Source organism: Nannospalax galili, unplaced genomic scaffold, assembly GCF_000622305.1.
Source record: "Nannospalax galili isolate Female #2095 unplaced genomic scaffold, S.galili_v1.0 scaffold371, whole genome shotgun sequence".
NCBI lineage: Eukaryota > Metazoa > Chordata > Mammalia > Rodentia > Spalacidae > Nannospalax > Nannospalax galili.
Genome location: NW_008331606.1, coordinates 6,464,592 through 6,490,367, shown reverse-complemented (window position 1 = coordinate 6,490,367; position 25,776 = coordinate 6,464,592). Strand labels below are relative to the sequence as shown.

At 39.8% G+C, this 25,776-nt stretch overlaps 1 protein-coding gene across 14 annotated transcripts; it reads left to right on the top strand.

Annotated features, from left to right (window-relative positions):
- The first annotated feature begins 575 nt into the window (after positions 1–575).
- Positions 576–25,763, top strand: Fam122b (family with sequence similarity 122B). 14 transcript variants are annotated; one of them, XR_003848469.1, is made up of 10 exons: positions 576–1,492; positions 4,103–4,193; positions 9,356–9,399; positions 9,483–9,537; positions 10,018–10,119; positions 10,402–10,487; positions 11,711–11,775; positions 15,906–16,002; positions 17,807–17,862; positions 24,321–24,341. XR_003848469.1 is itself a non-coding variant. In XM_008826761.3 (9 exons), the coding sequence occupies exons 1-9, from the start codon at positions 1,395–1,397 to the stop codon at positions 25,316–25,318; spliced, it is 690 nt and encodes a 229-aa protein (XP_008824983.1). In that variant the 5' UTR covers positions 576–1,394; the 3' UTR covers positions 25,319–25,763. The 14 variants fall into 14 exon arrangements, 13 of the variants coding, with proteins under 13 accessions (XP_008824983.1, XP_008824987.1, XP_017652005.1 ...); XM_008826761.3 differs by lacking the exons at positions 17,807–17,862; positions 24,321–24,341 and adding an exon at positions 25,249–25,763 and having other exon boundaries at positions 4,103–4,181; positions 10,405–10,487; positions 11,714–11,775; XM_008826765.3 differs by lacking the exon at positions 17,807–17,862 and having other exon boundaries at positions 4,103–4,181; positions 10,405–10,487; positions 11,714–11,775; positions 24,321–25,763.
- The last annotated feature ends 13 nt before the right edge of the window (positions 25,764–25,776 follow it).

Sequence of the window (25,776 nt, the reverse complement as noted above, 5' to 3'; positions counted from 1 at the left end):
CAAAACAGACCAAAAATTAGAAAAGAAAATTTTAAAAAAGAAATGAGAAGGGGGCCTGGAGAGATGGCTCAGTTGGTTAAGTGTTCTTACTGCTCTTCCAGAGGGCCAGAGTTCAAATCCCAGCAATTCTGTTGGCCTTTAACTCTAACCAGGGGCGCCAACACTTTCTGGCCTCTGCTGGTACACACGCAGGCATGTGCACATACACACAGGCAAATAAATTTTTTTAAAAAATCAAATCTTTAAAAGAAATGAGTGGAGATCACTGAGGTTGGGGTGTACAAGCTGGGAATGAAATAATGTGAAAACCCCTTTCTCTTATTTCCCCTGAAAATCAGTCCAAACTCCCGAAAGCTGATGGCTTCAGTCTCCAAACTATTGGTTCTTTTCGAAATAGGGCGCCAGGGTTCCAGGACCAATGCCAAAGAGGAAGACGCCAGGCCCCCAGAAAATTCTCCTCCCGATTGAACGCTTGTTGCGGGGTGGTGTTCCCACACATGCTCAGTGTCTGCAGGCCCATTGGAGCAACTGCGGGGCGCATGCGCAGAGTCCTATGGCAGACAAGACGCGGAAGAACTGGCTTTTGTGGTCTCCTGCTTCTTACGCGTGGGAGGCAAAAAGAGCCAACAAATTATAGAATTCGGTTTGGCCCCAACGGGTCTCTCAGGCCATTAGAACCGAAAAGAGGAAGCAGCGCCGCGGCCGCGTAGACCGGCCGACCCCTCCCCTGAGTCCAAGCGGCGGGCGGGGGAACAGGGACGCGCTAGGCACGGATACCTACGCTGAGGATCCCCCGGGGGCTGGGGGCCCGAGCATGGCGGACTGGACCAAGACCATGAGCATGGGAATCTGGTGCTGCTCAGGTCGCCTGGCTCGGGCTCGGCCGACTGTCAAGCTCTTATTGCGTTAGCGCTGCCAAGGCAACTGTAGACAGGCGGCGCTTATAGTCCTAGGCGGGAAAATAGCAGCATGAGTTCCCCCGATGCTTAGTTTCCTCCCTCTTTCCTCTCCTCCACACATTTCTTCCTCCTTTCTCGTCCCTGTGCTCCTCTTTTTCCGACCTTTGTCCTCTCCCACTTCTGCTTTCTTCCATTTACCCTCCTGCATTTCTATTTTCCATCCCTTGCTCTTTTTCTTCCTCCTCCTATCTTTGTCTTTCCTCCATCCTCTTTTTTTTATTGTCACACAAGCTCCATTCTCCCCCAACACACACACACACACACATATCCTCCTCTCCTAGTTTTCTCCGCCCCCCGAGCCCAAGCCTCCGCCCATTAGCCCCCGCCCCCAGCTGCCAGTCCCTAGCAGCTCAGTCCTGCAGTGAGTCTTGGGAGCCCATAGCTAAGCACCAGGAGCTGAGCACTGTCCGCTGTGCCGGCCTGCAAGTCTCCGACATGGCTCAGGAGAAAATGGAACTGGACTTTGAGGCTGACACATCTGATGGGGGCACCGTGAGGCGGTCCAACAGTGCTCCCCTGATCCATGCGCTCAGGTGAGCTGGATTGGGGAGGACGGAGTGTGGGGTTCTGAGGCTTGACACTGGGGAACTAGTCTTCCCAAAAGTGCCAGTTCCAGTTCATTTAGAATCCAAACTGAGGGGTTTGGGACTTATTTTCTTCACAGTGACTTGGTTCCCTAGATACAGTGAAAGTTTGACCTCAAACTCTGGCCATGTCTGAGAAAGGGGCCCTTTCTCTTCCTGGGGGCTGTGTTCTCCCACTCTAAAAGGAACCGCACAAATCTGGCTCTGCTGACAGGTTGCTTGCCCTGGCTAATATACATCAGAGAAAGGCAAGCTGAAGTCCCCCCTGAATTAGGCTTGCAACTTGACACCTGTCTCTAAGAGCTGCTATTTCGAAGCTGAGTTTAGGAACCCTGGCATTAACCGAGGTTTGCTTTAATAAATCAGAGTTTATCTAGTAACTCGAAATTTCATGGTGTGGTCACATTATATTAAGTGATTTAGATTTGTCTCAGTATTTTCAGTTTTCAAAGCTGCCTGAAATGCATTTCAGTGGAAAATAAAAAGGTAAAAAGAGGTGCTTTGTAGCTTAGGTCTGTAAAACATAGGTTTGAGAAAATAATGGGGAAAAAAAAACTGCTCCTGTAAGTGGAAGGATCTTGTGTTTTCATGTGAACAAGACACCAGGGGGTCTATTTTAAAGGAAAATCTTGTGATGGTGAATGTCAGTTGGCTCACCTATTAAAATTATTGCATTTCATTTTTGTAAGTAGACAATTCATTTTAGGTAAATTTTGAGACTCCATAAAAATGGCAATGATCCAAAATAGAGAATGGTAGTGATATTAGCCAAAAACATTATTTCAAGCATAGTGAAGACTTAATAATGCTTTGCCAATTGAACTGATTTTAACATCTGTGTTTTGCATATCACAGGTATATTTTTTCTTGCTTTACATATAATCTTGAAATGGGGGAATGATGAAGTGACTTGTCTGATGTTGCCCTTGGCATCATATTTTTTGATACTTTAATAATAAACTGTCTGTCTGATTCCCTTCTCTCCTGTCTCTCCATGTGTGTGTGTGTGTGTGTGTGTGTGTGTGTGTGTGTGTGTGTCTGTGTGTCTGTGTGTATGTGTGTGTGTATGTGTGTGTGAGCTTGTCTTTTAAAAATGTAGTAAGCAAGCAATTGCTAGGGGCTTGGACTGTCCTACTGACCTGCATTTAGACAATAGTAGAAAAAAACACTTTTTTGAACAACAATTTAAGTATAATTAATTACTTGAAAGAGCCTGATGTGGCAGACAAGAAGAGACCAGGCATGGTCTCAGTTGCCACCAACTAGCTATGCTATGAATGAGTTATTTAACCTTTCAGCATCTGTTTTCTCATTAAAAATGAGGAGTTGAAATGGGTGTTCTCAGTGGTTTCTTAGAGCCCAATCCAGGTCAGTTTTGGAAATCCTTGAATTCTTATTATGGGCACAGTGGACAGCTAGACACTGCCGGGATATTATACAAAAACAAATGAAGCCCTTCTCCCAAGAGGTTGAATACATGTCTACATTTCTTCTATTTTTTGTTGTGATGCTGGGAACACTTTTGTTTAATAGAAAGTAAAATAGGAGCTATGTATGTAGCTTTTTGATAGAGCATGAGCTGAGGCTATGAGTTCATCCACAGCAACACACACAGGCACGCACATACACACACACACACACACACAAGTGGATATGGTGGTGTAGGTAGCTCAGGCTAGAGCTCTTGCTGAAGATATGTAAGACTCTTGGTTCCACCCCTAGCACTGCAAACAAAAATAAGAAGAATGTTTACTCAACTGCAGTGGTGTGTGCTTGAGCCCAGGAGTTCAAGATCATACTCCGCAGCATAATATAGCAAGACCCTGACTTTAAAAAGTGAGTAGGTGTCTCAAGAAGCTTGTTACCTCCAGTTTCTTGGAGTTCAAAGTAGAGAATGATTGCATTATATTTGTGGAATGAGGAGAGGTTTGAGCCATGCCTTAATGGAGGCAAGACTTTTGAGGTTTTGAGATAGGTGTGGAAGGAGATAAAGGATTTTGACAGATGATGGTAGGAGGGAGGGCATTTGAGGTCAAAGGGACAACATGAATAAAAAGAAAAAAACCCTAGGAACCTCCTCAAGCATATATATTCACTTGAAGAGCAAGATTCAGAGATAGAACAGTAGAGCAGGTGCTTAGTGCAGACATAGAAAACGTGTTGATGGCTTTCCCTCTTCAGAACAGTACTCCCCAGCCCTTCTCACACACAAAACGGTATCAATCATTATGGTTCTCTGGGGTAAACAGATGAGCGGCTCATATCTGATTGGAACCGGTTGTAAGGGTGTAGCTCTGACCTGAAGCAACTGGAATGAACCAGTCTGGAGCTCCGCCCTACACCTCTCAGAGCTGTCCCCCAACAGAGATCAGTATCTAGTACAATCTCCAGCACAACAGTCTGGCAGCTCTGCCAAAAGGATGGTAAGGAGTTCCATTTCTGTAGGAAATGGGGAACTATTAAAGATTTCATTGTTAACTACAGATTCGATGCTATTATAGTTCATTTGGATGTTATCTTCCTTAAGAAGATGCTAATCCTTTTATTTTTATTTTATAGTGACCTTTCACAGGTTTTTGAACCTTATATACCTAGAACTCGGAGAAACAGTACAACAATTATGAACCATCACAGCTTGGTAAGTATCAAAGTAAGTATCTGAAATGATTTGGACTGGAGAAAATCCTTCCAAATATAGATCTTTCTGGAAATTTTGTGCTACGCACAATATTTTTTTTGAGGAAGATTGTTTACCTGTCTTGTTTACTGGTCTTGCCGTGGTCATTCAGAATTTGGCACAAAAAAAGACTTCAAAAATTGCCTTCTTTGCTGTGGGACTTCGTATTTGTAAAAATTGTTTACTGTTACAATAATTATTTTTACTTGCATCATAGTTATGAGGTAAGTCAGGATTAACTTCCAATTATAGCTTAGAACAGTGGTCTTTATTTGTCCTAAGATGTAAGAAAAAAAAATCACTTAAACAGTTGCAATGTTTCTGACACTCATCTGTCAGATAATGACGCTTTTCCAAAATAAAGACTCCTGTAGAATATGTGTTTATATTCTCAGAAGAATGGATGACTGTGTATGTTCTCTGTAGCCAGAGCTGTTGGGAATCACCTTATTAAATAGCTGCTCTGGGGAAAATTATGAAGAGGTTTTTATATAGTAGCACTTCACATGCAGAACTCACTCAGCCAGCAGCTTTAGACATCTGAGATGTAAGCACACAGACCTCTAAATGGCTGAACTAGATTTCCATAGTCTGTGCACAAAGGTTCATCCATTTATTTATAGGACAGCCTCCCTGACCTCTGAATCATCTAAAATTTATACACAATTATAATAAGCTTCCAGCTCAGTGGTGTGTTAGAAGCAGCAAATCAGAAGAGGTACATTTGGGTTAGAGGTCTGCTAATAGTTGCTAGCGAGAGAGGAGAGGGAAAAAAACAGAAAAGCAGGCAGGTTTTTTTCCCCCAGTAGTTTGTGGTTTGGTATAAAAACTAAGAGCCTGTTGATAGTCCCTAAGGGTGTCACTAGTATAGAAGCATATAGTAATATTCTTTTTTCAAATGATTGTTTATTTTTAATTATGCTGCTGGGGGCGGGAGATATGTACACCTTCGTGGGGCCAGACAAGGGGGTTGGATCCCCTGGAACTGGAGTTATGGATGGTTGTTAACTGCCACATGGGTGCTGGAAACCAAACCCAGGTCCTCTGCAAGAGCAGCCAGTGCATCTCTCCAGCCCCCAGTAATATTCTTAAAGATCCATGATCATTAACCTTTTCTTAATTTCCAGTAACATCTACACTTTAATGGTATTTTACGTGTTTCAAAGTTCATTCACTCATTTAGTCCATGTACCAATCCCTATGAAGTAGACAAGAGACAAAGCAAAAGATATTTTTCCCAGTTAGAAGCAGCAGCAACTGACTCAGATGATATAAGCAACTTGCTTAGGATCGATAGTAAGTGGCAGAGCTGGGACTAGAATAGAGAGATCTTTCGGTGCTATATAACCTGTTTGATATAACCTGTTTGACAAAGCAAATATTATAATACATTTTTGAAAGATTTCCACTAGACTGGCTAAAAATACTTAAAGGGGAAATGTTACCTATCTAAAGGTTTGATTTGCTTCACCTACTTTCCTGACAATAGTTGGAAATACAACTACTTATTTTTGTTGGGTATATGAAATATATTTTTACATGTTATACAGTTGTGCTCCTGATAAGAGCAGTATATCAATAAAGGGAAAAATGAATTTGCCTCCCTACACTTCACTTAGCTCTTTTATAAGACATAAAGATGCTTATCAGCTCCAGTCTAGGCTCATCTGTCACTGCTTCCTACCCTTTGCTCTGGCGGCCTTGTTTTGTAAAGTGCCGTGGTGATTCATTGCTCCCCGCTGAACCTTATGCTACCCTTCAACCCATCCTCTCCTCCTTTCCAGCTTTTTGGTCCTTTGATACCTAGTTTAATCCCCATGTCCTTTTCACATGTTCCTTTGCTATCACTATCGTGATATTAATTATACTGTACACATATTACAGTGTATGGTATATATATATTTTTTTTATGTGTGTGTGTGTGTTTGTTTGTGTCCAGAGTAAAATGCTGGCAAATGAAATGGAAAGGACAACATGGCAAAAGAGACAGGCAAGCAGAAGTAGGATCTTTGTAATTTGCTAGCTGATTAGTTTAAGGCTGAAGAAAGAGGACTCCAAGTGACCAAAATTGGGTTTCAATGTGACCAGAGGAATGGTGTTGCCTTAATTACAAGTAGAAAAGTTGAAAAGATGGGTAGTTTGAAGGGGGCATGAATTCTCTCAGGGGGCTAAGGTGCCACTGAGTCCGTGCTGCTCTTTAAAGCCATGTTCTAAATCTTTTGTTGCTTAGTCTCTGCCAGCTTCCTGCCTCATCACTTTTCACTTCCAGCCCATTCCCTTCTCACTTCACTGATAACATAGGCACCCATCTTTTATAATGGCAGCTTTCTTTTCCTTAAAACGCCTTTGTCCTTCACATGCGGCACTTCTCCCTGGTGGTTAATACATGTTCAGGTGCCCCTGATGCTGTGTAGCCATTGTCTCCTGTCTTCTGCCTTCCCTCTTCTTCTCCAACTCTCTTGCTCCCACCTTCTCCTCAAACACATGCTGTGAGACAATGGTTTTCTTTTTCGTAGGTCTGTCCTTCCTTTCCGTTCCCTGGCCTTTTTCAAAGAATAGTGGTAGCCTTGGCTGTCTCTAGCTCCTTGTCTTCTCACTTCTTCCAGTTGGAATCTTGCTACTTCTCCCACAACTCCCTTAAAGATTGTCCTTGAAAATGTCACCAATGCCTACTTGATTGTCAGTATCAGGAGGCTTATTTCTTATCCCACTTGGGCTCTTTGCTCTACTTTATACCATTAGCCAGCACCTCCCTAAAGCTCTTAGAATATTATTTTTCAACTGATAAATTACTCTCATTTCTGGTTCTAGACATAGTTCTGCTCTTGTCCGATCTCTGTTTCTGAGTCATTTTGTAGTTTTGTCTGCGATTGAGAAGCTGTATATCTTATCGATGTGGCATCTGAATTTCTGACTTCTTGGGACCATCCTCACTTTGGCTGCCCTGATGATTTCACTGCCTTTTGGCCTTCTTTGGTCCAGTAACTGATATATATGTGTGCTTTCCCATACCAGCCTGCTACAGTCACCCTGCCTTATTTCCTTACCTGGTAGTTTAGCATTTTTGGTCTTTTTGAGACAGGACCTCCCTGTAGCTCCAGCTGGCTGGGAACTTGCTCACTGTTTAGACCACGCTGGCCTTGAAGTCACAAAGATCCACCTATCTCTGCCTCCCGAGTGCTGAGATTAAAGGAATGCCCGGACAGTTTAGCATTTTTTTTAGTGAACTCTTTAAAAGTTCAGTTGTAAATATCTGTCTTCTTTTATAGTGGAAAAAATACTCATTAAAATGGTTTTACTAATAGTTTTTCTTGTTTCAAAACCTAGGAGAGAAAAATATAAAAGGGGTGGGTAATGAAGGGCTATCTTTTAAGGTAAAAATTATGTCTCAGTAGAAAATGTTTGCAGTTTATACCTGAATTAGCTTTTGCTATTCACTACATTAGGATTGTTCAAAAACAAGTTTTAATAACATAAGGCTTCTTAAGCAGAATAATTATCTTGTTTGGTTTTATTCTATTACAAGTTCATTTGTATTTCTTAGGGGAAAATAGTAATTTTACATTATGACTGTTACAATCCTCTAAGATCTATTGGTATGAATTATATCTTACATTTTGTGAAAAAATTGTGATTATTTTGAAGGAACATAATTTGGCCCCCAAATCATTTCAACTTTGTGTTACTGAAAAATATGAGGACTTGAGATATTTGATAGAAAGCTTGTCTGACATGTATGAGGCCCTGGGTTCATCCCCAGCACCACATAAACTGGGTACTCAAGAAGTGGAGATGGGAGGATCAGAAGTGCATCCTCAACTCCACAGTGAGTTCAAAGCCAGCCTGGGCTACATGAAATTCTGTCTCAGAAAAGAAAGGGAACAGATGAGTTAAGGGAAAGCAACAGTTACTTCGAAGGTTCACTTGCCTTTCTCCATTGGTCCAAGGGCAGTGTGCATGCTAGGCAAACACTCTATCCCTGAAGCTGGTCCTTCTTTATTAGGATTTGTGGTGATAGCATTAGAAATCAAATCTTTTTTTCAAAAACTTCTTTTTAGTTTTATTTTTGTGAGTGCGAGTGTTTGTATGAATATATGTAGGTACATCACTTGCATGCAGTATCTGCAGAGTCTAGAAGAGGGCATTGGATGTCTTAGAACTGGAGTTACAGACAGTTATCAGCCACCATGTGGGTGCTGAGGACTGAACCCAGTTCCTCTGAAAAAGCAACAAGTGCTCTTAACTGCTGAGCCATCTATCCAGCCCCAGAAATCAAATCTAAAGAGTTGATTTACATCATGGAAACGAAATGTCTTAATGCTGTTTTGAGTATTTTTGAGACCGTTAATCAGAGACAAGATTAGTTATGTTGGGCTTGTCAGCCTCTCTTTACTCATTTGTGTGTCAGTAATAAAAATTGATGGCATCGGTGGTTTTTCTTTCCTATTTTACATAGTTTCTTATTCAAGATTAGTGGAGCAATGGATACTTCCAAGGCTGAGTCTTTTTTTTTTTTTTACCCCTAACTTTATACAGCTTTACATTCACCTGGGAAAACTGCTAAAGTCAATGCCTGTCTAGCGACAGATGGTGCTTTGAGGTTAGACACCTGGTGTACTTTCTAAAGACTGCATGTATTGCCTCCAGTGCATTAATGTTTAGGGATTTGAAGAGGTAAATTTCTATGAAAAATATGAAGAATTATGTAGGAAGAGTTTGTACACCAGTGCAAACAGCCGACTGCTGCTTTGATTCAGAAAATAGTTAAATGTTTCCTTCTCCCTTCCAGTTGCTCTCATTCTCACCTAATCCTTTTCCTAGTAGCAGACGACATCAAAACAAACCGGTAATTGTTACTAACTAGCGCAGAACTGAAATATTTTAGACTTTACATTTTGATCTTGAGGATTAAGATATTAACAATGAGTAAAGATCCAACTCTGGTTAATTGGAAACATTCCTATTCATCTGCGTATGCTCTAAAATATTGATAAGGCATGGGTGATGATCTAAGAATGTTAATTCTCATCACTTGTGATTATGTCAGATGGCATATGTTGGAAGTCTTTACATTTTATTTGAAATAGACACATGGATGAAAACTGTATTTTTAGTACATATGTTTGTCCTTATAGGAAGAAGGCCTCGATATGATGAGCAGGGAAACTTCACATGAAAGGTTAGTGCTTAGCAAAGGCAGGGCCTACCCTAGTATGTGTCTTGTTTCTAAACACTGATGGCTTTTCATTTTGTTTGCTTTAGGGAAGTGCAAACAGCAATGCAGATAAGCCAATCATGGGATGAAAGCTTGAGCCTGGTAAGTCCCCGTGTTTGTTTGTTTATTATTTATTTATTATTTATTTATTTAATGTGTGGTGTGTTTTGCCTGCATGTAAGTGCATCCATGCATGCAATACCTGTATGGGCCAGAAGAGGGCATCAGAGTCCCTTGAGCTGGAGTTACTGATGTTTGTTAGCTGCCCGGTGGGTGCTGGGAAAGGAACCTGGGTCCTCTGCCAGAGCTGCCAATGCTCTTTACCATTAAGCCATCCTTCCAGCTCCATGTTTGCTTGTTTTTAACTTTTTAGAAATCTTTGTTGTTCAACTGACTTTATGAATTGTTTCATGTATTTATGTCCTTTCTGCTTCCTGTTTAATTCTCGGTTTTGATCTCTGCTTTATCAGCAAAATATTTGAATCTGTCCATTTTCACTCTTAAAATTGTAGATGTGTTACAGTAGTACATAAGAGCTGTAATTTGCTGAATTCTTATGAGGAGAAAATATTTTGTTTACAGAGTGATAGTGATTTTGACAAGCCAGAGAAATTATATTCTCCAAAGAGAATCGACTTCACACCAGTTTCACCAGCGCCTTCCCCAACCAGAGGATTTGGAAAGGTAGGGCTGTTGACAAAATAGTAGCTGTCTTTTATAGACATTGAGCTTTTTATTCTAAAGCATATGCATAGGAATCAACTCACCTTCAAAGTATGTAGTGTCTTAAGGAAGCAATGAAAATCTACAGCAGAAAATTGGGAAAATGTGTCTTATATAAAGCACATGCATAGCTATGCTGTTCCTGCCATTTTCAAAGAACCTTTTAACGAATAAAATAAAACAAAGAACCTTTTGAAAACTGAAGAACTGTAACTATGTTAATCGTAAATGTACTTTTTCCAGCAGTGCTTTTCACCTCCCTTACAAATGTTTGTGAGTAGCAGTGGTACGCCACCAAGTCCTGTTCCCAACCCAAGACGATTTTCAAGGTAAATGAATCTGATTTTAAATGTGGGGACTGGAAAGACGGCTCAATGTGTAGGAACTCTTGCTGTAGAAGCATGAGGACCTGAGATCAGATCTCAGAGCCCACATAAAAAGCTGGCCTTGGCCACTCATACCTGTAATCTCAGGACTGGCGATGGAGACAGGACAATAGCTTAGGCTTGCTGCTCACTAGCCCAGCTCCAGGCTCAGCAAGAGACCTTTGTCTAAAAGGAATAAGATGGAGAGTGATAGAGCAAGATACCCATGTCCTCCTCTTGCCTCCATGAGTGTGTGCATATAGGCACATGCACCTGCACACATGCATGCACATACCACACACACACACACACACACACACACACACACACACAGTTAAATGTGGCTCGGGAACCACATACTTTTTTTCTCTCAAATTAATTTTTGCCTAGTTCTTTATTATAGAATTTTTCAGACATATATTAAAATTTTCAGGACTTCACAGTGAACAACCATGTGCTCACAACTTCTTATATTCTGGTGTTGACATTTTAAAAGATTCTGTGTTTTGAGGTTTAGTGCTGATTGATTGATTGATTGTAGTAGTAAGGTTTGAACCCAGAGCCTTGGTTTTTTTGTTTGTTTGTTTGCATTTTCTTTTTTTGACAGGGTCTCTCTAACCCCAGCCCACCTGGAACTCACTGTGTCGACCAGACTGGCTTCCATCTCACAGAAATCTGCCTGCTTCTGCCTCCTAAGTGCAGTGCCAGGATTAAAGGCACATGCCACCATGCCCAGCGTTTGAACCTTGTGAATGCTACGCAAATGCTATCAACCACTGATTTATATGCCCAGTCTTTACTGCTGATTTATATTCAGAGGGGACACACATACATGTACATGCAGGCATCTCACACACACACACATACACACACACACACAAACACACACACAATAACACACACGTTTTAAAGATAAAAAAAGATTATAGGTCAAAATCCAAATAACTTTTTAGTAAAATTTTTTGTTTAAGCAGTTGTATTTTGCCTTATAGAATAATTTTTCAAAATGCCTTAAAATGCCATGTTATTTCATATGGCGACATGTATGCTCAAATGAGGTGTTACTTAGCCTGTGGTACAAATACTTTGTATTTCTGTCTATATGACTGTCTGTGTTACTTATTTGGTGGGCTATGATGCTGTTTATGTTCCACATCACTTCACATCATCCTATTTGTTTGTCAAAGCAGGAGGAGTCAGAGCCCAGTCAAGTGCATTAGGCCCAGTGTTCTTGGTCCTCTTAAAAGAAAAGGTATGTGGCAATGTGATGACTATGGTTGACATTATTGTATTACATACTTCCTTTTGGTCTTTTAAAATTATTTTTATTTTATTTTATGTGTATGAGTGTATTGCCTGCATGCAAGCGTGCCCATGCCATGCAATGCCTGCGGAAGTCAGAAGAAGGCATCAGATCCCCTGGAACTGGAGTTACTGATGATTGTTAGGCACCATGTGGGTGCTGGGAACTGAACCTGGATCCTCTACAAGAACAACCAGTGCTTAACTACTGGACCATCTCTCTAGCCCCTCTTTTGGTCTTTTTGAGACACAGTCTCCCTGTAGCCCTAGCTGGTCTAGAGCTCTCTATGTAGACCAGGCTGGCCTCAATCTCACAGAGATCCATCTGCCTCTCCTGGGATTGAAAGTGTGCACCATCATGCCCAGCTTGTGCTACATACTTTAAACCTACTAAGAGAGTAGATCTTAAATGCTCTCATCATTTGCTTAAAAAAATGTAAGTAGGTGAGCTAAGGGATGCCTCTGTGTGTGTGTGTGCGTGTGCGTGTGCGTGTGTGTGTGTGTGTGTGTGTGTATCAACTCATCTTTTTGTACACCTTAAATATGCTTTCAAAGATGCACCACGATTCTGGTATAAAACCTAGCCAAGCTTGAGAAAATAGAATTCTAGTCTGAAATGAACTTATAGAACTACTCTTCTTTTTTCTTTTTGTTTTTAGACAGAATCTCTATGTAGTCCTAGCTGGCCCAGAACTCTCTATGTAGACCAGGTTGGCCTTGATCTCAAAGAGACCCACCTGCCTCTACCTCCAGAGTGCTGGGATTAAAGACATACGCCATCACACCTGGCCCATTTTACTTTAAAAAAAAAACTTATTGAGCTTTTGTACATTTCATACCACAGTTCTTAATCAAATTTAGACGCCCCTCTCCCTCTATGCCTCCTACCCCTCCACCTTACCTTATGTATTCCACCATACATGTTAAGTCCTATCCAGTCACACATTTGTACCCAGATGTCCTTTGATGCAAATTCATCCACTGGAGTCTAGTTAGCCTATCTAGAGATGGTTGGTAAGGCCTACTCTCCCTCACTCAGTAGCCATCAGTCTCCAGTAATTCTCAGACTAGGACCAGCCCACCGCCCATTTCCCTCCCTCCAGTCTGAGCCCTTTCCTCATTTTACATTTTATTAGTAGTATTTTGTTTTGGTTTTGATACAGAGTCTCATGTAGCTCAGGCTAGTCTTGAACTCACTATGTAGCCAAGACTAGCCTTGATAACCTTGAATTCATGATCCTTTTGCTGCCACCTTTTGAGTGTTGGGATTACAGGTACCCGCTACATCTGGCTAGTTTTAAAAATCATCATATAAAGTAATGGGGTTCTTTATGGCATTTTTATGATCCTTTGTTTATATTGATCCTCCCCTACTCCAATACCCTATTCCCTTGTTCCCCATTGCCCACCCCATCCTTCATGTCATCTCTATATTCTACATTCTATGACCTTTTTTTTTTTTTTTGGTCTTTCGAGACAGGGTCTGCCTGTAGCCCCAGCCTTTCTGGGGAGGATTACTGCAAATTTGCAGGAGGATTTGCAGGAAGATCACTGCAAATTTGAGGCTGGGTTACAGAGTGACTGCTAGGCTATCTAGTACTACATAGCACTGTGACCACTGGTAGGTTGCCCATGCTCCAGTGGATGGGCCCATACCCATGCATATATGGGCAACATTAATTGGACTCAATGGGCTATTACCAAAAAAGAGAAGGAGGACATAGAATTGGGAGGGGAAGTTTTGAGGGGAGGGAATCCAGGAGGAGTTGGTGCAGGAATGAATATGATCATATTTTATTGAATACACATATGAAATTCTCAAATTTAAAAATAAAAAATGAAAAAATGAAAGATGATAGTGCTTTGGAAAATAGACCCTGATATAGTGATAATATCTGTAGCGAATAAAGTCTTTTTCTCTAATCTTACAAGAGGTTATTTAAAACCTTAGGAATACTCTCAGGACTGTTACATGAAAATAGAATTGAAAATAAAACTATTATTGTTATTAGTAACTTAAATTCTGTGCAGAGTGTTAATGGAATTAATATTTGTTATTTAGTAGCTATTCCAAAATATACCAGTAGATGGAGGGATTCTTTCTAGTTAGAGTTGAAAGCCTTGTAGTTTCAAAGCTGCATATTAAAGCACTGAATAAAGCAAACGAAAAGTACAACTTTTGTGTTATCAATAATATTCACAATAGCTCCAGAAGAAAAATAAGAGGAATTAATTCATAATATACAAAAATGAAGGTAATATTTGTTCTTGCTTGATCTTTTTCTTTGTTAATTTATATAATTTTTTCAATATACATTTTTATTCAGGTTTTCTTTCGTGTTTAGATACCCTCCCCTATCTGCATTCCCCATAGCCCACCCACAGGATTTCATGCATTCTGTCACATATGTTAAGGCCTATCAAATCAGCTTTATGTACCTAGATGTCCCTCAGTGTGAGTTCATCCACTGGAGCCTGTTCAACCTGTCTAGTCATCACTCCCTGAAAAAATTCAGCTCTCCCTCACCCAGCAGTGATCAGCTGCCAATAGTCCCTCAGCCAAGGTTGGGGCCTGCTGCCCATTTCCCCAGTTTTACCTTGAGGGTAATCAACAGCGATCTCAATGGACTTAAAGCCCACTCAGTGGGAGGGAATTCATGTGTGGCACTGTAAACATGGCCAAATACACATGACTGGAGAGGTCATAGACCTTAGAGAAAAGTCTATGTCTGTCATATCCCTGGACAATGTATATAGTTTTAAGCTGAGCTACACTTTCCTACTAAAGTATAGTCTCGTGAATTAAATTGGCTTGTTTGCTTTCTTTCTTGCTTGTTTTGAGACTGGGGTCTCACTCTGTAGTGAAGGCTGGAGTGGAGCTCTCTGTAACCCAGCTGGTCTCAAACTTGGTGGTATATACCTACCTCTACCTCTCAAGTGCTGGAATTAGAGGCATGTGCCACCATACTCAACTTAAATTGTCTTCTTTGGTTTTTTGTTTTTTTTGTTTTTTTGAGACAGGGTCTCCCTGTAGCCACAGGTAGACTGGAACTCACTGTGTAGACCGGGCTGGCCTAGATCTCACAGGGATCCACTTATTTCTGGGATTAAAGGCGTGTGTCACCATACCTGGCCCAATTTAAATTGTCTCTAACATTCTATTTTCAATCTCAGATAAAGATCAGCAAACCCAAGGAATATGCATATTTGAAATAACAGCTTTGAGGAGAAAAGGCAAATTACCCTTAATAGTTAGTTGAAAATGTTAAGCATTATTCTTGTTAGTGCCATGTTTCATGATTACAAGTTATGCAAATATCTGGAGGATTGATTAAACAGTCTATAGGATTGAGTAAACCAGCATGATTAACAAATTTGTGAGCTGAGTTATTGTTGTCATTGCTTTTAATTGCCGGTGTGCTTTCACCGTGTTTTTATTTTTCATTTTCAGTACACCATCTGACTCAGCCTTCCAGTTATATACTATTTCTCAGAAAATATGTTTTGGTGTCATCTCAGGAAATGTGAAGATATTAAGAGATATAACATAATTCTTCCTAACCATAAAATGTTCACTATGAGCTTTATTTGGGTATACATACTTTGTTTCAACTGTTGGTTAGCTTTGATTCAGTTTGTTTGATAAAATCAGCATTTTCATGTGTGCATATATAATATGTATATATTTATAATTATATGATATATGACATGTATATAAAACATGGTACATATAACAAATGAAAAAAGTTGAAGTATTGACTTTTAGTCAAGGTAAATAGAAGCATATTACTTCTATATTAAACACATGGAAAAATTATATTTTTATGGTGTTTGAAGAAAGTCTTGCTTTATAGTTTAGGAAGTGACCTGGAAGCTCTTATGTAACCCAGGCTGGACATGATTGAACTCTTGATCCTCCTGCCTCAGTCTCTGAACACTGGGACTATAGGCACATGCATCAGCTTTTACATAATAATTTGAAGTGTTCTGAGCTTTAGTTAAACAAGCATCACCCTCATTTTAGCACCTACCCTCTATTTGTAAAACTGTTTTGCAGTAGCATCATTTCTTTTCTTCTAGGTGAAATGGAGACAGAAAGCCAGCCTAAGAGACTCTTCCAAGGCACTACCAACATGCTGTCTCCAGATGCTGCGCAATTGTCTGATCTCAGTTCATGGTAAAAATGAAATAAAATAAAAAAGCTGTTAGGGTATGCCTCATTTTTTTAAAAAATCCATGAGGAAGGAATATTGATAATGTAAAATATAATCCATGCTCACATAAGGGGACGTCTCCACAGAGGTATAGTTGATTTTAAATGTCCTGATCTTTAGAAAGTCACAAGTCCTTTTATTGGTACCTTTACTTTTTGTTCATAGCCTCTGTGAGGTCAGCCTCTCTCAATAGATGGGATGGTGTGGTATAGTGCCATCAGCTGACTGATGTGAGAAAGAACCTCTGGGTTGCTGTGGAGAAAGTGTATATTGTTATCACTGCTCCGCTTACATTTCATGTTCCATGCTTCTGACTCAGTAGAGAATGCCAACATTCTCTTAACCATATCCATTTGTCAAGCTTTTTTTTCAATGATTCATAACAGTTTATTTTGTAATAGCCAAAATACTGAGATGATCCAAATATAGATCAATAGTTCCATAGATTTAAAAACATGATAAAAAATATCAATATACTAGAAAAGAAATCATACCAAGGAGAGTACACATTTTATTTTTATATTTGCATAAAACTTGACACACATTAAATTCCCATATCTAAAGTATATAATTTGATAAATTTTAGCATTAGTCACACTTTTGATCACTGTGACAAAATACTTAGCATAAACACAGGAAGAAAGGTTTCTCTGGGCTCATGGTTTCAGAAGTCTCAGCCCATAGTTCTCAGGTTTACTTGATTCTGGGCCTGTGGGGATGCAGGTCATCAGGGCGGTGGCAATATCTATCTAGCTGGGGGCTATGTCCATCATGACAAGCAGAGAGGGGAAGGGACTGGGGACCAGATAAAACAAAACCTTCATAGTCATGTCCCCAGTAACTTACTTGCTCCATCTAGGCTCTGCCACCTCCCAAAATGGCACCACTTCTCAGGCGACCAAGCATTCAACACAGTAAGCCCGGTTGGGGGCGGGGGGGGCATTTCCTATTCAAATCATTATGTCTATGGTATTTGCTACATAATGTGATCTAATTGTGATAAATTCTTTAAATTTTAAAAAATTTTATGGGTATGAGTGTTTTGCCTGCATGTATGTTTGTGCACCACATGTGTGCAGTGCCCATGGAGGCCAGAAGAGGGCATTGTATTCCTTGGAACTGGATTGCAGATATTTGTGAGCTGCCATGTGGGTGCTGGGAACTGAAACTGGGTCCTCTGCAAGAGCAGCAAGTGCTCTTAACTGCTGAGCCATCCTGCCAGTCCCTTTTTAAAAATTTTATAGTAGTCAATCACAATGCTAACTAGAATTGCAGGATATTTTTGTTCTTTTTTAAATTGTGTGAGTGTTTTGCCTACATGAATGTAAGTGCACTACATGCATGCAATGCCTGTGGAGTCGAGAAAAGGGCATCAGATCCCCTGGAACTGGAGTGTTGTTAGCAGCCATGCAGGTGCTGGGAACTGAACGTGGGTCCTCTGGAAGAGCCATAGGTGCTCTTAAGCACTGAGCCATCTCTCCAGGCCCTAGGATTGCAGTTTTTATTTTGCATTTTGAGACATGGGCTTTCTGTGTAACCCAGGCTGGCCTGGAACTCACAATTCTGCTGCTTTAGTCTCCCAAGTACTTGGGACCACAGGTATGTACCACCAACCCCAGCTTAAGTTTGCAGTGTTATAGTAACAGTTTCTAATTCCTATGGTCCAGGTCACATGACTAATAGTCTTTCTCATTCTAGTTTAGGTCTCTAACTTAAACGCTTTCAGTGTTTTTGTGAGAGAGTTAACTTCTTTTCCTATTCTTGAAGTTGAGCAATTGGATGCCGACAGACATCTGGGAAGAAGGCTTAATAGCAATTTCTAGGTAATATTTTGAAATCTTTCAGGATATTCCAGTCAACTTGCTGAGCACCCATATTCTTAACATAATTGTGTAATACCTTTTAGAACTTTTTGTTCCTTGGGTTTTATGGCTGAGAGTCTTTAAAGAAAAAACCTCACAAGGGTACTCATTTTATAAAACAGAATGGTACCATCTAAATGGGTGAAGTAGAAAAGCCACTCATAAGGTGTAAGGGTTGACAATTCCTTTTTCAAAAATTGCATGCCCATCATTTTGCTTAAGATGACTTGTACTTCTAGTTGATCAGGTCACAGCTTATTCTCATTTATTAGACTTGCTGACCAGTACTGTCGGAATCTTAGAGATGCCTTTTAGAGCACTCCCACTATTTGCAGCCTGCCCCCCACTTTCCTTTTCGTGCCTGTCTCTGTGTGTCCTTGGTAGCTCAATGTGCTAATTTTGGTACAGACTTCCTTCCCAGATATGTAGAGGTTGCAAAGAGCAAGGCCTGAAGCTTGTCAAGAGGACTAGTGGATGAAACTATATTCTCAGTAAAAACTGCATATGGCTTTTATGGTAAAATGTGAATGTAGGCACATGACTATAAATAGGTTTGCTTAACAGTTAGTAACCAAGTGAACAAATTAAGAAAAGGTTTACAACGTTTTGCTAAGCTGAAAACATGCAGAATGAGGAACTGGGTATGAATACGTGTTTAGTACAAGACTTTGTGTTCCATCTCTAGCATAGCAAAAATAATGCAGAGTGGGGTGTGTTTGTGTGTGTGTGTGTGTGTGTGTGTGTGTGTGTGTGTGTGTGTGTCTTTGGACATATATTTTTATATATGTGTATATACACACTTTATATTTATATATATTTATGTTGTCACAAAACACATTCACTCAAATTAGAAAGAAAGCAAGGAGAGGTTACTGCTGTAGCACATGCCTGTAATCCTAGCACTCTGGAAGCTGAGGCAGGAGGATTGCGAAGGTAAAGGCCACCTTGGGCTGCATAATGAATTACAGGAAAGCCTGAACTATATAGTGAGACTGTCTCAAACAAAACAAATACAGAAAGGAGAAGAAGGTATGTCCCAGGGATAGAACACTTTTCTAGCATGCCTGAGGCCCTGGATTCAACCCACAGTAATAATAAAAACCAAACCCGAACAATCAGACAAGAAAAGAAGGCACAGTACTTGTCTGTGCTCTTTATCCCTTGCCTAGGCATTCATTCCTTTAAGCAGCTCAGCCTTAGCTAGCTGTGGCTGGGCTGTTGTGGAAGTCCAGTTGCTCTTGCTACCCATGAGTAAACTTGGAAGTAGCTGTGATGGTCCTGGGGGCATGGGCATTAATGATAAATGAAATTTAAGTTGAATGGGTAGCTCATGCCCATATTCCCAGCCCTTGGAAAATAGAGGCAGGAGGATTAGTAGTTCAGGATCATCCTTGGCTACCTCAGCGACATAGTGAGTTTGAGGCCAGCCTGAATCATATGAGACCTTGTCTCAAAAAACAAAAACAAAACAGAACAGAAAAGGCTCTTGCCTCACCTAGGAGATATTTGTCTTTTTTCATGGTCATTCATAGAGTCTTTGAAGTATGACTCAAGTAGTAAGTGGTAAAAATGTTTATAAATTTATTCCTCGAATACACAAAAAGTAAATGGCAGACATTTAAGTACTTGCCAGATGTAGTGGCACATGCCTATGGCCCTGGGTACTCAGGAGGATGAGTTGAAAGGCTCATTAGAGTCCAGGAGTTTTGAGTCGGCTTGAATCACTCAGTGGAGATCCTTTCCCCAAAACAAAACAAAGGACTAGGGAGATGGCTCAATGGGTAAGAGCATTTGCTGTACAAGTATGAGGACCTGAGTTCAAATCAGCACCCACGTAAGAGCTGGATATGACCACACATGCCTATAACCCTAGTACTGGGGGTAGGGCAGAAACAGGATCATTACTGAACAAATTGGGAGCTCCAGGTATAGAGAGAGACTCTGTGTCAATGGGACAAGGTACAGAGTGATAGCAAGACACCCAGCATTCTCCTCTGGCTTCCACACGAGCACTTGTGGGCATGCATACCTGCACACACACATGTACACACTACATACAAATACACAAAAAGCTAAAATTTAGTTAATTTATTTTACTTTCAAGTAATGTTTTTAGTCGATGTGTAGGATCTTAAAGCTTAAAACTGTGTTAAGACTTGTGGGGCACCTTATATACTAAGGATGCTGGCATTTATGCCTAAGGTAAAGATGTTTTAAGTGAGTTACTCCTTTAATATAGAATTTTGATTCTGCTTTTGCAGAAACTTCTATCTCTTTAATGCAGTTCCATTGGTCAGTCAGACATCCATATTCTAAGAAATGGGGCCAGAGATAGGAGCCACCTGTGTCCAGATTTCTTTTGCTAAAGATGGCATCAGGTCTAGCAGCAAGCACCCTTACTCACTGAGCTGTCTCATTTGTCCTAACTTATTTTTAATGTTGTATATGTCATGACAAAAATGTCATGAATATATGACAGATACAAAAAAATTAGTAATTTATTTAATACATTGATAGAAATGTTTATGTATGCTTTGGAGGTATTTACACGAACAGCTTAGATATCTGTTCTGATATTTTTAAACTCCTATCCCCAAACTAACAATGAAAATAACCACATTGCAGCATGTTGTTTTGGAACTGAAGAGATGGCTCAGCAGTTAAGAGTGCTTGCTTAAGCTGGGTTCAGTTCCCGGCACCCTCACTGGGTGGCTCACAACCACCTGTAACTCTACCTGCAGGGGATCCGACTCCCTCTTCTGGCCTCTGCAGGCAGCCACACACATGTGGCACACATACACACACACACAAATAAAAAGTTATTAAGTCTTAAATATGTTGTCATTAAAATATAGAGATTATTTGGAATGATAACCCTGGTCCCTCATAATGCAAGCTAGTAGAGCCAGAGAGCCATATCCATCAATTCAGCCTGTAAGAAGGAGTGAGGGAGATGACTTGTAGTCTTACCTTATACCATAATCTGTGCAGGGTTTCATAGGACCATGGCTAGTTTCTTGTACTGTTACCTGCCTGCCATTAATCTGATAGGACCCATCTTATTGACTGAACAAGATACAAAATAGCTTAGCCAAATAAAGTGATAGCAAGTCACACTGGACATCCTAGTTTTGTTCTTAGTCAGCCTTTATTCTTTTTAATGATTTGCTTGTCCTTAGTTTTCCTAGATGAAGGATAGTACTTTCACAGTCTCAATACTTTGAATTGTGTAATATTGCCTTAATATGTGTATTTCATGCCTGGAATGAATTAGTTCACTTTTGATTCAGATAGTTCTGTGTCCAGTGTGAAATGTCTTTGCTTTTCTGTCATTATCTAGCTTTGGGCTACTAGTGAAAGGGTCATTAGCATCTTCATCAGACCTTATCTGAAAAAGTAAAGAAAGAAACGCAAATTGGACCAGATGTTATTGCTTTTAGAAGCTCTGATATGAGATTAATGGTGACCACTGAAAGTTACCTTTGCACAGTGATATCTGTGTATTACACAATTATGGAAGTCCTGCTTTACATGGATATAGTAACGGTGGTTGTAATGACCTGTGGTCTATGCTTCCATGATCATGTTTAGTCCTGCAAGATTAACTAGAGCAGAAAGTAGATTTTAGTTTAATAGGAGTATCTACATTAAGCTTTACTAGGTTTGGAATCTTAATTACAGAGCCACACTTGGTAGTGCACACCCTTTAACCACAGCACTTGGGAGACAGATGCAGGTAGATCTTGTTAGCTGGAACTACAGGGAGACCTTTTGTCAAAAAAAACCCACAAAAATAAATACTTAATAATTAATTTTCTTTATTAAGAAAATAATGACTTAATTTAGTTGCAGTGGAGACTAAATATAATTATTCTATTTTTCTGATAATGTGCAAAATTATATACTTTTATGTGACATGGTGGAGAAGACATTTTGAAATACTCAGTTTCATTTTTATCCAATTGGTAATTTCTCCATCAGTTTATTTCTCTTAAGGTAAACAACAAAGTTAAGAAAAACTTTCACTGCATGAGTTTTATTTGTGTTTTGGAATGAATATAGGATTCACCTTAGCTAGCAGGCCTTTTTACAGATGGAATCTTTTAACCCAGGGCTCACCATAATTCTGGTGTTTGCCACAAGGAATTCTTTATTTAGCTTCAGATTATCTGCACGGTGGCCAAATTTCAATCTGCATCTCTTTCTTCCTGCTGAGGGGCATAGAACATGTCCTTCTGTTGCCCAGCCAGTATGTGCTTTAGGAAAGTAAATTCATTTTTTTTTTTATTAGTCTAGGCAAAAAGCTGCAGAGGAAAATTCACATATGTTCCAAAGGCAAATAGAAAGGTCTTTTGATTTTCCAGTGTCTTGAATTATCTATGCAACTTTTTTCAGTCGTTGAATAATTCATGTTTTAGGACCACTTTGCCATGTGGTTGGACAAATATCACAGCCAGCTAAGTTTTCCAAACTTCTTTCTTAAAAGTGGTATTATTAATGATGCATTTGACAGCAGTGAGCATAGTGTAGGAATAATGTGGAGTATACTGTTTCCATCTTTATTTTTACTTTTCCAAAACCTATTTGTAATCTGTCTCCGCCTAAAAACAACTCACAAGCAGTAGAAAGAAATGGCACATGGGGATTGTGGTGTAGCTCAGTGGTAACGTGTTTGCCTAGTATGTGTGAGAGCCTGGGTCCCATTCCTAACCCCGCAGGGAAAACGGGGAAAGAAAGAAGTGACATTTTAAAGAAAAAATAAGAGTAGAAAGGCAGGAGATGAAAAGTCATGTTTCAGAAGGATGGTATAGGGTCCAGGACTTCCAAATGTGCCATCGGTTACTGAATGCTGAAAATACATTAACTTGGGAATTTGTAAAAATAATATTGTAGACTTGTAAAATTTAGAGTCAGCATTTAGAACAAAATAGGCTTTTGCAAAGGAGCTAGTGACAAACAAAAACACATATTTCTTTCGTTCATAATTCCTTCTCTAATGTTATGCTTTTTTCCATTTCAAAAAGTAAAGTGCCTGACTCCTCCTCCAATCTGGCTCTCACTGTGTTCACTGTCTCTCTGTAAATTACCTTGTACTTGTCTGCTTTTAATTCCCAGAACTTCCCTTGCTTCTTCCTAAGCCTTACCACTTTAATACCTACTCATCTTTCCCATTAAAACACAAATCTTACCTCTGCGAATCTTTTCCCTGTTCATGAGGTCTAGATCAGCTTACCCATGTGTCCGACTTTCATGGCCCCTTGTAACTTCTCTGTATTACTTGTATCACAAATTGTAACTATATATTTATGAGCATGATTATTTAAATCTCTGTCTCCTCCACTATCCTAAAAATTCAGTGAGGTCAGGGACCTTGTCTATCCTTCACACTGTTGCTCTTCAAGTATACACATAGTTTCTGCACTTGGCAGTAAATATTAGAATAAGCGAATGAGTAAATTCAAGGCAAATATAGAGCATAGGTTTATGATCCTGGAAATCAAAACAAGGAAGGCAGCTTGATATCAAGTTGAAGAGGTTCTCAGTTCTGTGTAAAGTACAGAGCCTGGTTTTTGAGGCAGGCCAGATTGATTGCTTGGAGCACTGAGTATCTAGGCTGCAAAGGAAACATATTCCCGGACAGAGTTATAGAGACACTTGATGTTCAGATCAGTTTTAGTGGAAAAATGAGAACAGAGGCCAGTTGTTAGGATTAAAAGGACAAGATTGGAACTGTGGGAAGAGAGCATTCATTTTAGAAACTTAACTGGAGAGTAACTGAGGGGTCTAAGAAAGGAATCTTTTAGAGATAGCGGGGGATCTTTGGGTTTGAAAGGAAATAGTGTAAGAAATTCATAAGACCAGGAAAGGCATGTAATTAGAGGAGGAAATCATAAAAAACAAAACCACAGTTTTTTTTTGAACTGAAGACTCTTGGGAGTGAGCAAGTAGTCAACTCTAGGGCAGTTGAAAGATTTTCGTTTACAGTAAATGTTTGATGACACACCAGCTAATCTGAGAATGGGTACCTTAGCATGCAATCAGTCTTGTTAATTTGAGCCTCTGGAAAGGTAAAAAGATAAATGTGAGCATAGAAATTTCTTAATCAGAAGGTCAGAAGCCCCCTCAAAAAAACCATGGTGTGTCAACAGGAATGCTTACTGTATGATAGATAGCCCAGTCCCTCCAGGGGGAAGATGAAATGATTTAGGACCTTGTGAGTCTTCCTTTGGGTTTCTCTGACTTTATAAATTTCACAGGTATCACAACATAGTACATTATGTATTTCATTGCTGTTGCTTTATGCTTTTCATTATTTACAAATGCTGTATTGATGCGTGTGTCCTTGAAATCATGTCATTGCATGTTTTGTTGACCCTAATAGATGCATTCGCTTATAATTCTTTTTGCTTTGTCCTCAGTTCAGATATTTTGGATGGCAGTAGTATCAGCAGTGGCTTGTCCTCAGACTCACTGGCTACAGGCAGCGCTCCCGCAGAGTCTCCAGTAGCATGCTCCAATTCATGCTCTCCGTTCATCTTGATGGATGATCTCTCACCCAAGTGACTTAACCATTTCTGACTCAGTGTTTTAACTGCTATTTCCCACATAAAACACTCAGTGAGGGATGCAGTGAACTTTGATCCATAAAGGGGATTAAAGTTTGGCAGATTGCAACCATTCCAGTGCTTCTATTTCTGGGCATCTCTCTCCTCTAAAGTTCAATTTTGCAAGCATAGTCACTTTACTAATGTCTATTTTGGCTGATCTCATTTGCGTTTGATAACTAAATCTCAAATACACATTTTCGATTGCTTAGAGGATTTTTCTTGTTAGTGCCTCAAAGAGCACCTTTTTTTTCAAGTGTATATGTTTAAGGGAGGCACTTAAGTGTATTTTCTACAATTGTTCTTTTCCCCAGCAGTGATGTAACAGAGTTGATCAGAAATCCTCTTGCTTGAGAGATTTGTTTAATTCTCTATTTATTATATACTTTCCCATCTCTTTATTTCATAGTAATACTCAAATTGCTTTTGATTATATCAGATTTTTATTTTTCTGCATCAGCTTAAAGTACATTGTTCCCTTTCCCTTTCCTGTTTGAGCTGCTTACTTACCATTTCTCACCGAGCAGAAGAAACCCATAGTCGCTTCCATCACTACCCTTATTGCTTCTTTGCTGTTGGAATGTATGAAGTGAAGACTGATTTTAGAGTGGAGGATGCAATGGATTTACAGGATGCCTGCATTAGTCACCTCAGGTTCATAGGACTTTTCTACCACAGTTCATATTTCTGTCCCCAAACCTGTTGCCCTAAGGAATATATAAAATATTATTGATATTTCTAGGTGGTGTTATCAAGGAGAAGAAATTCCTGCCTTGACCAGATGTGTGGAGCATCTACAAATGAACGAATAGTTATTTACACAAACCACAGTGTACAAAAGCAAGCATCCACGAAGCTGTCAGTGTCTCGGGTGATATTATGAGGCCTTAGGTGCCTTGGGGTACATTGTTGTCTGTAAGGGATATACATCATAAGGTCCCATGGAAAGAGGAGCTTTATGTGTGTAAGTGCTACTTACTATTTTCTTGATGGGTTTTTCTTTTTTCCTGATTCTTTTTTTTTTTTTTTTTTTTTTTTTTTTTTTGTCATTTGAGCTTGTTTTGTCATGTGGTAACTGGTGTTTTGGTTACTGTGCTGTGCCAGAGTCACAGTCCATTTCTTGTTTTGCTGCCTTATAGATGGTAGTTTACTATCTACAAGGAGCTGAATGGGTCAGTGATACTGTGCCCTCTGCTTTAAAAAGTCTTTTGAGCTATAAGCAGTGTATAGTAGTTGAGGTACCATATGCTCTGTCTTTTTTTTTTTTTTT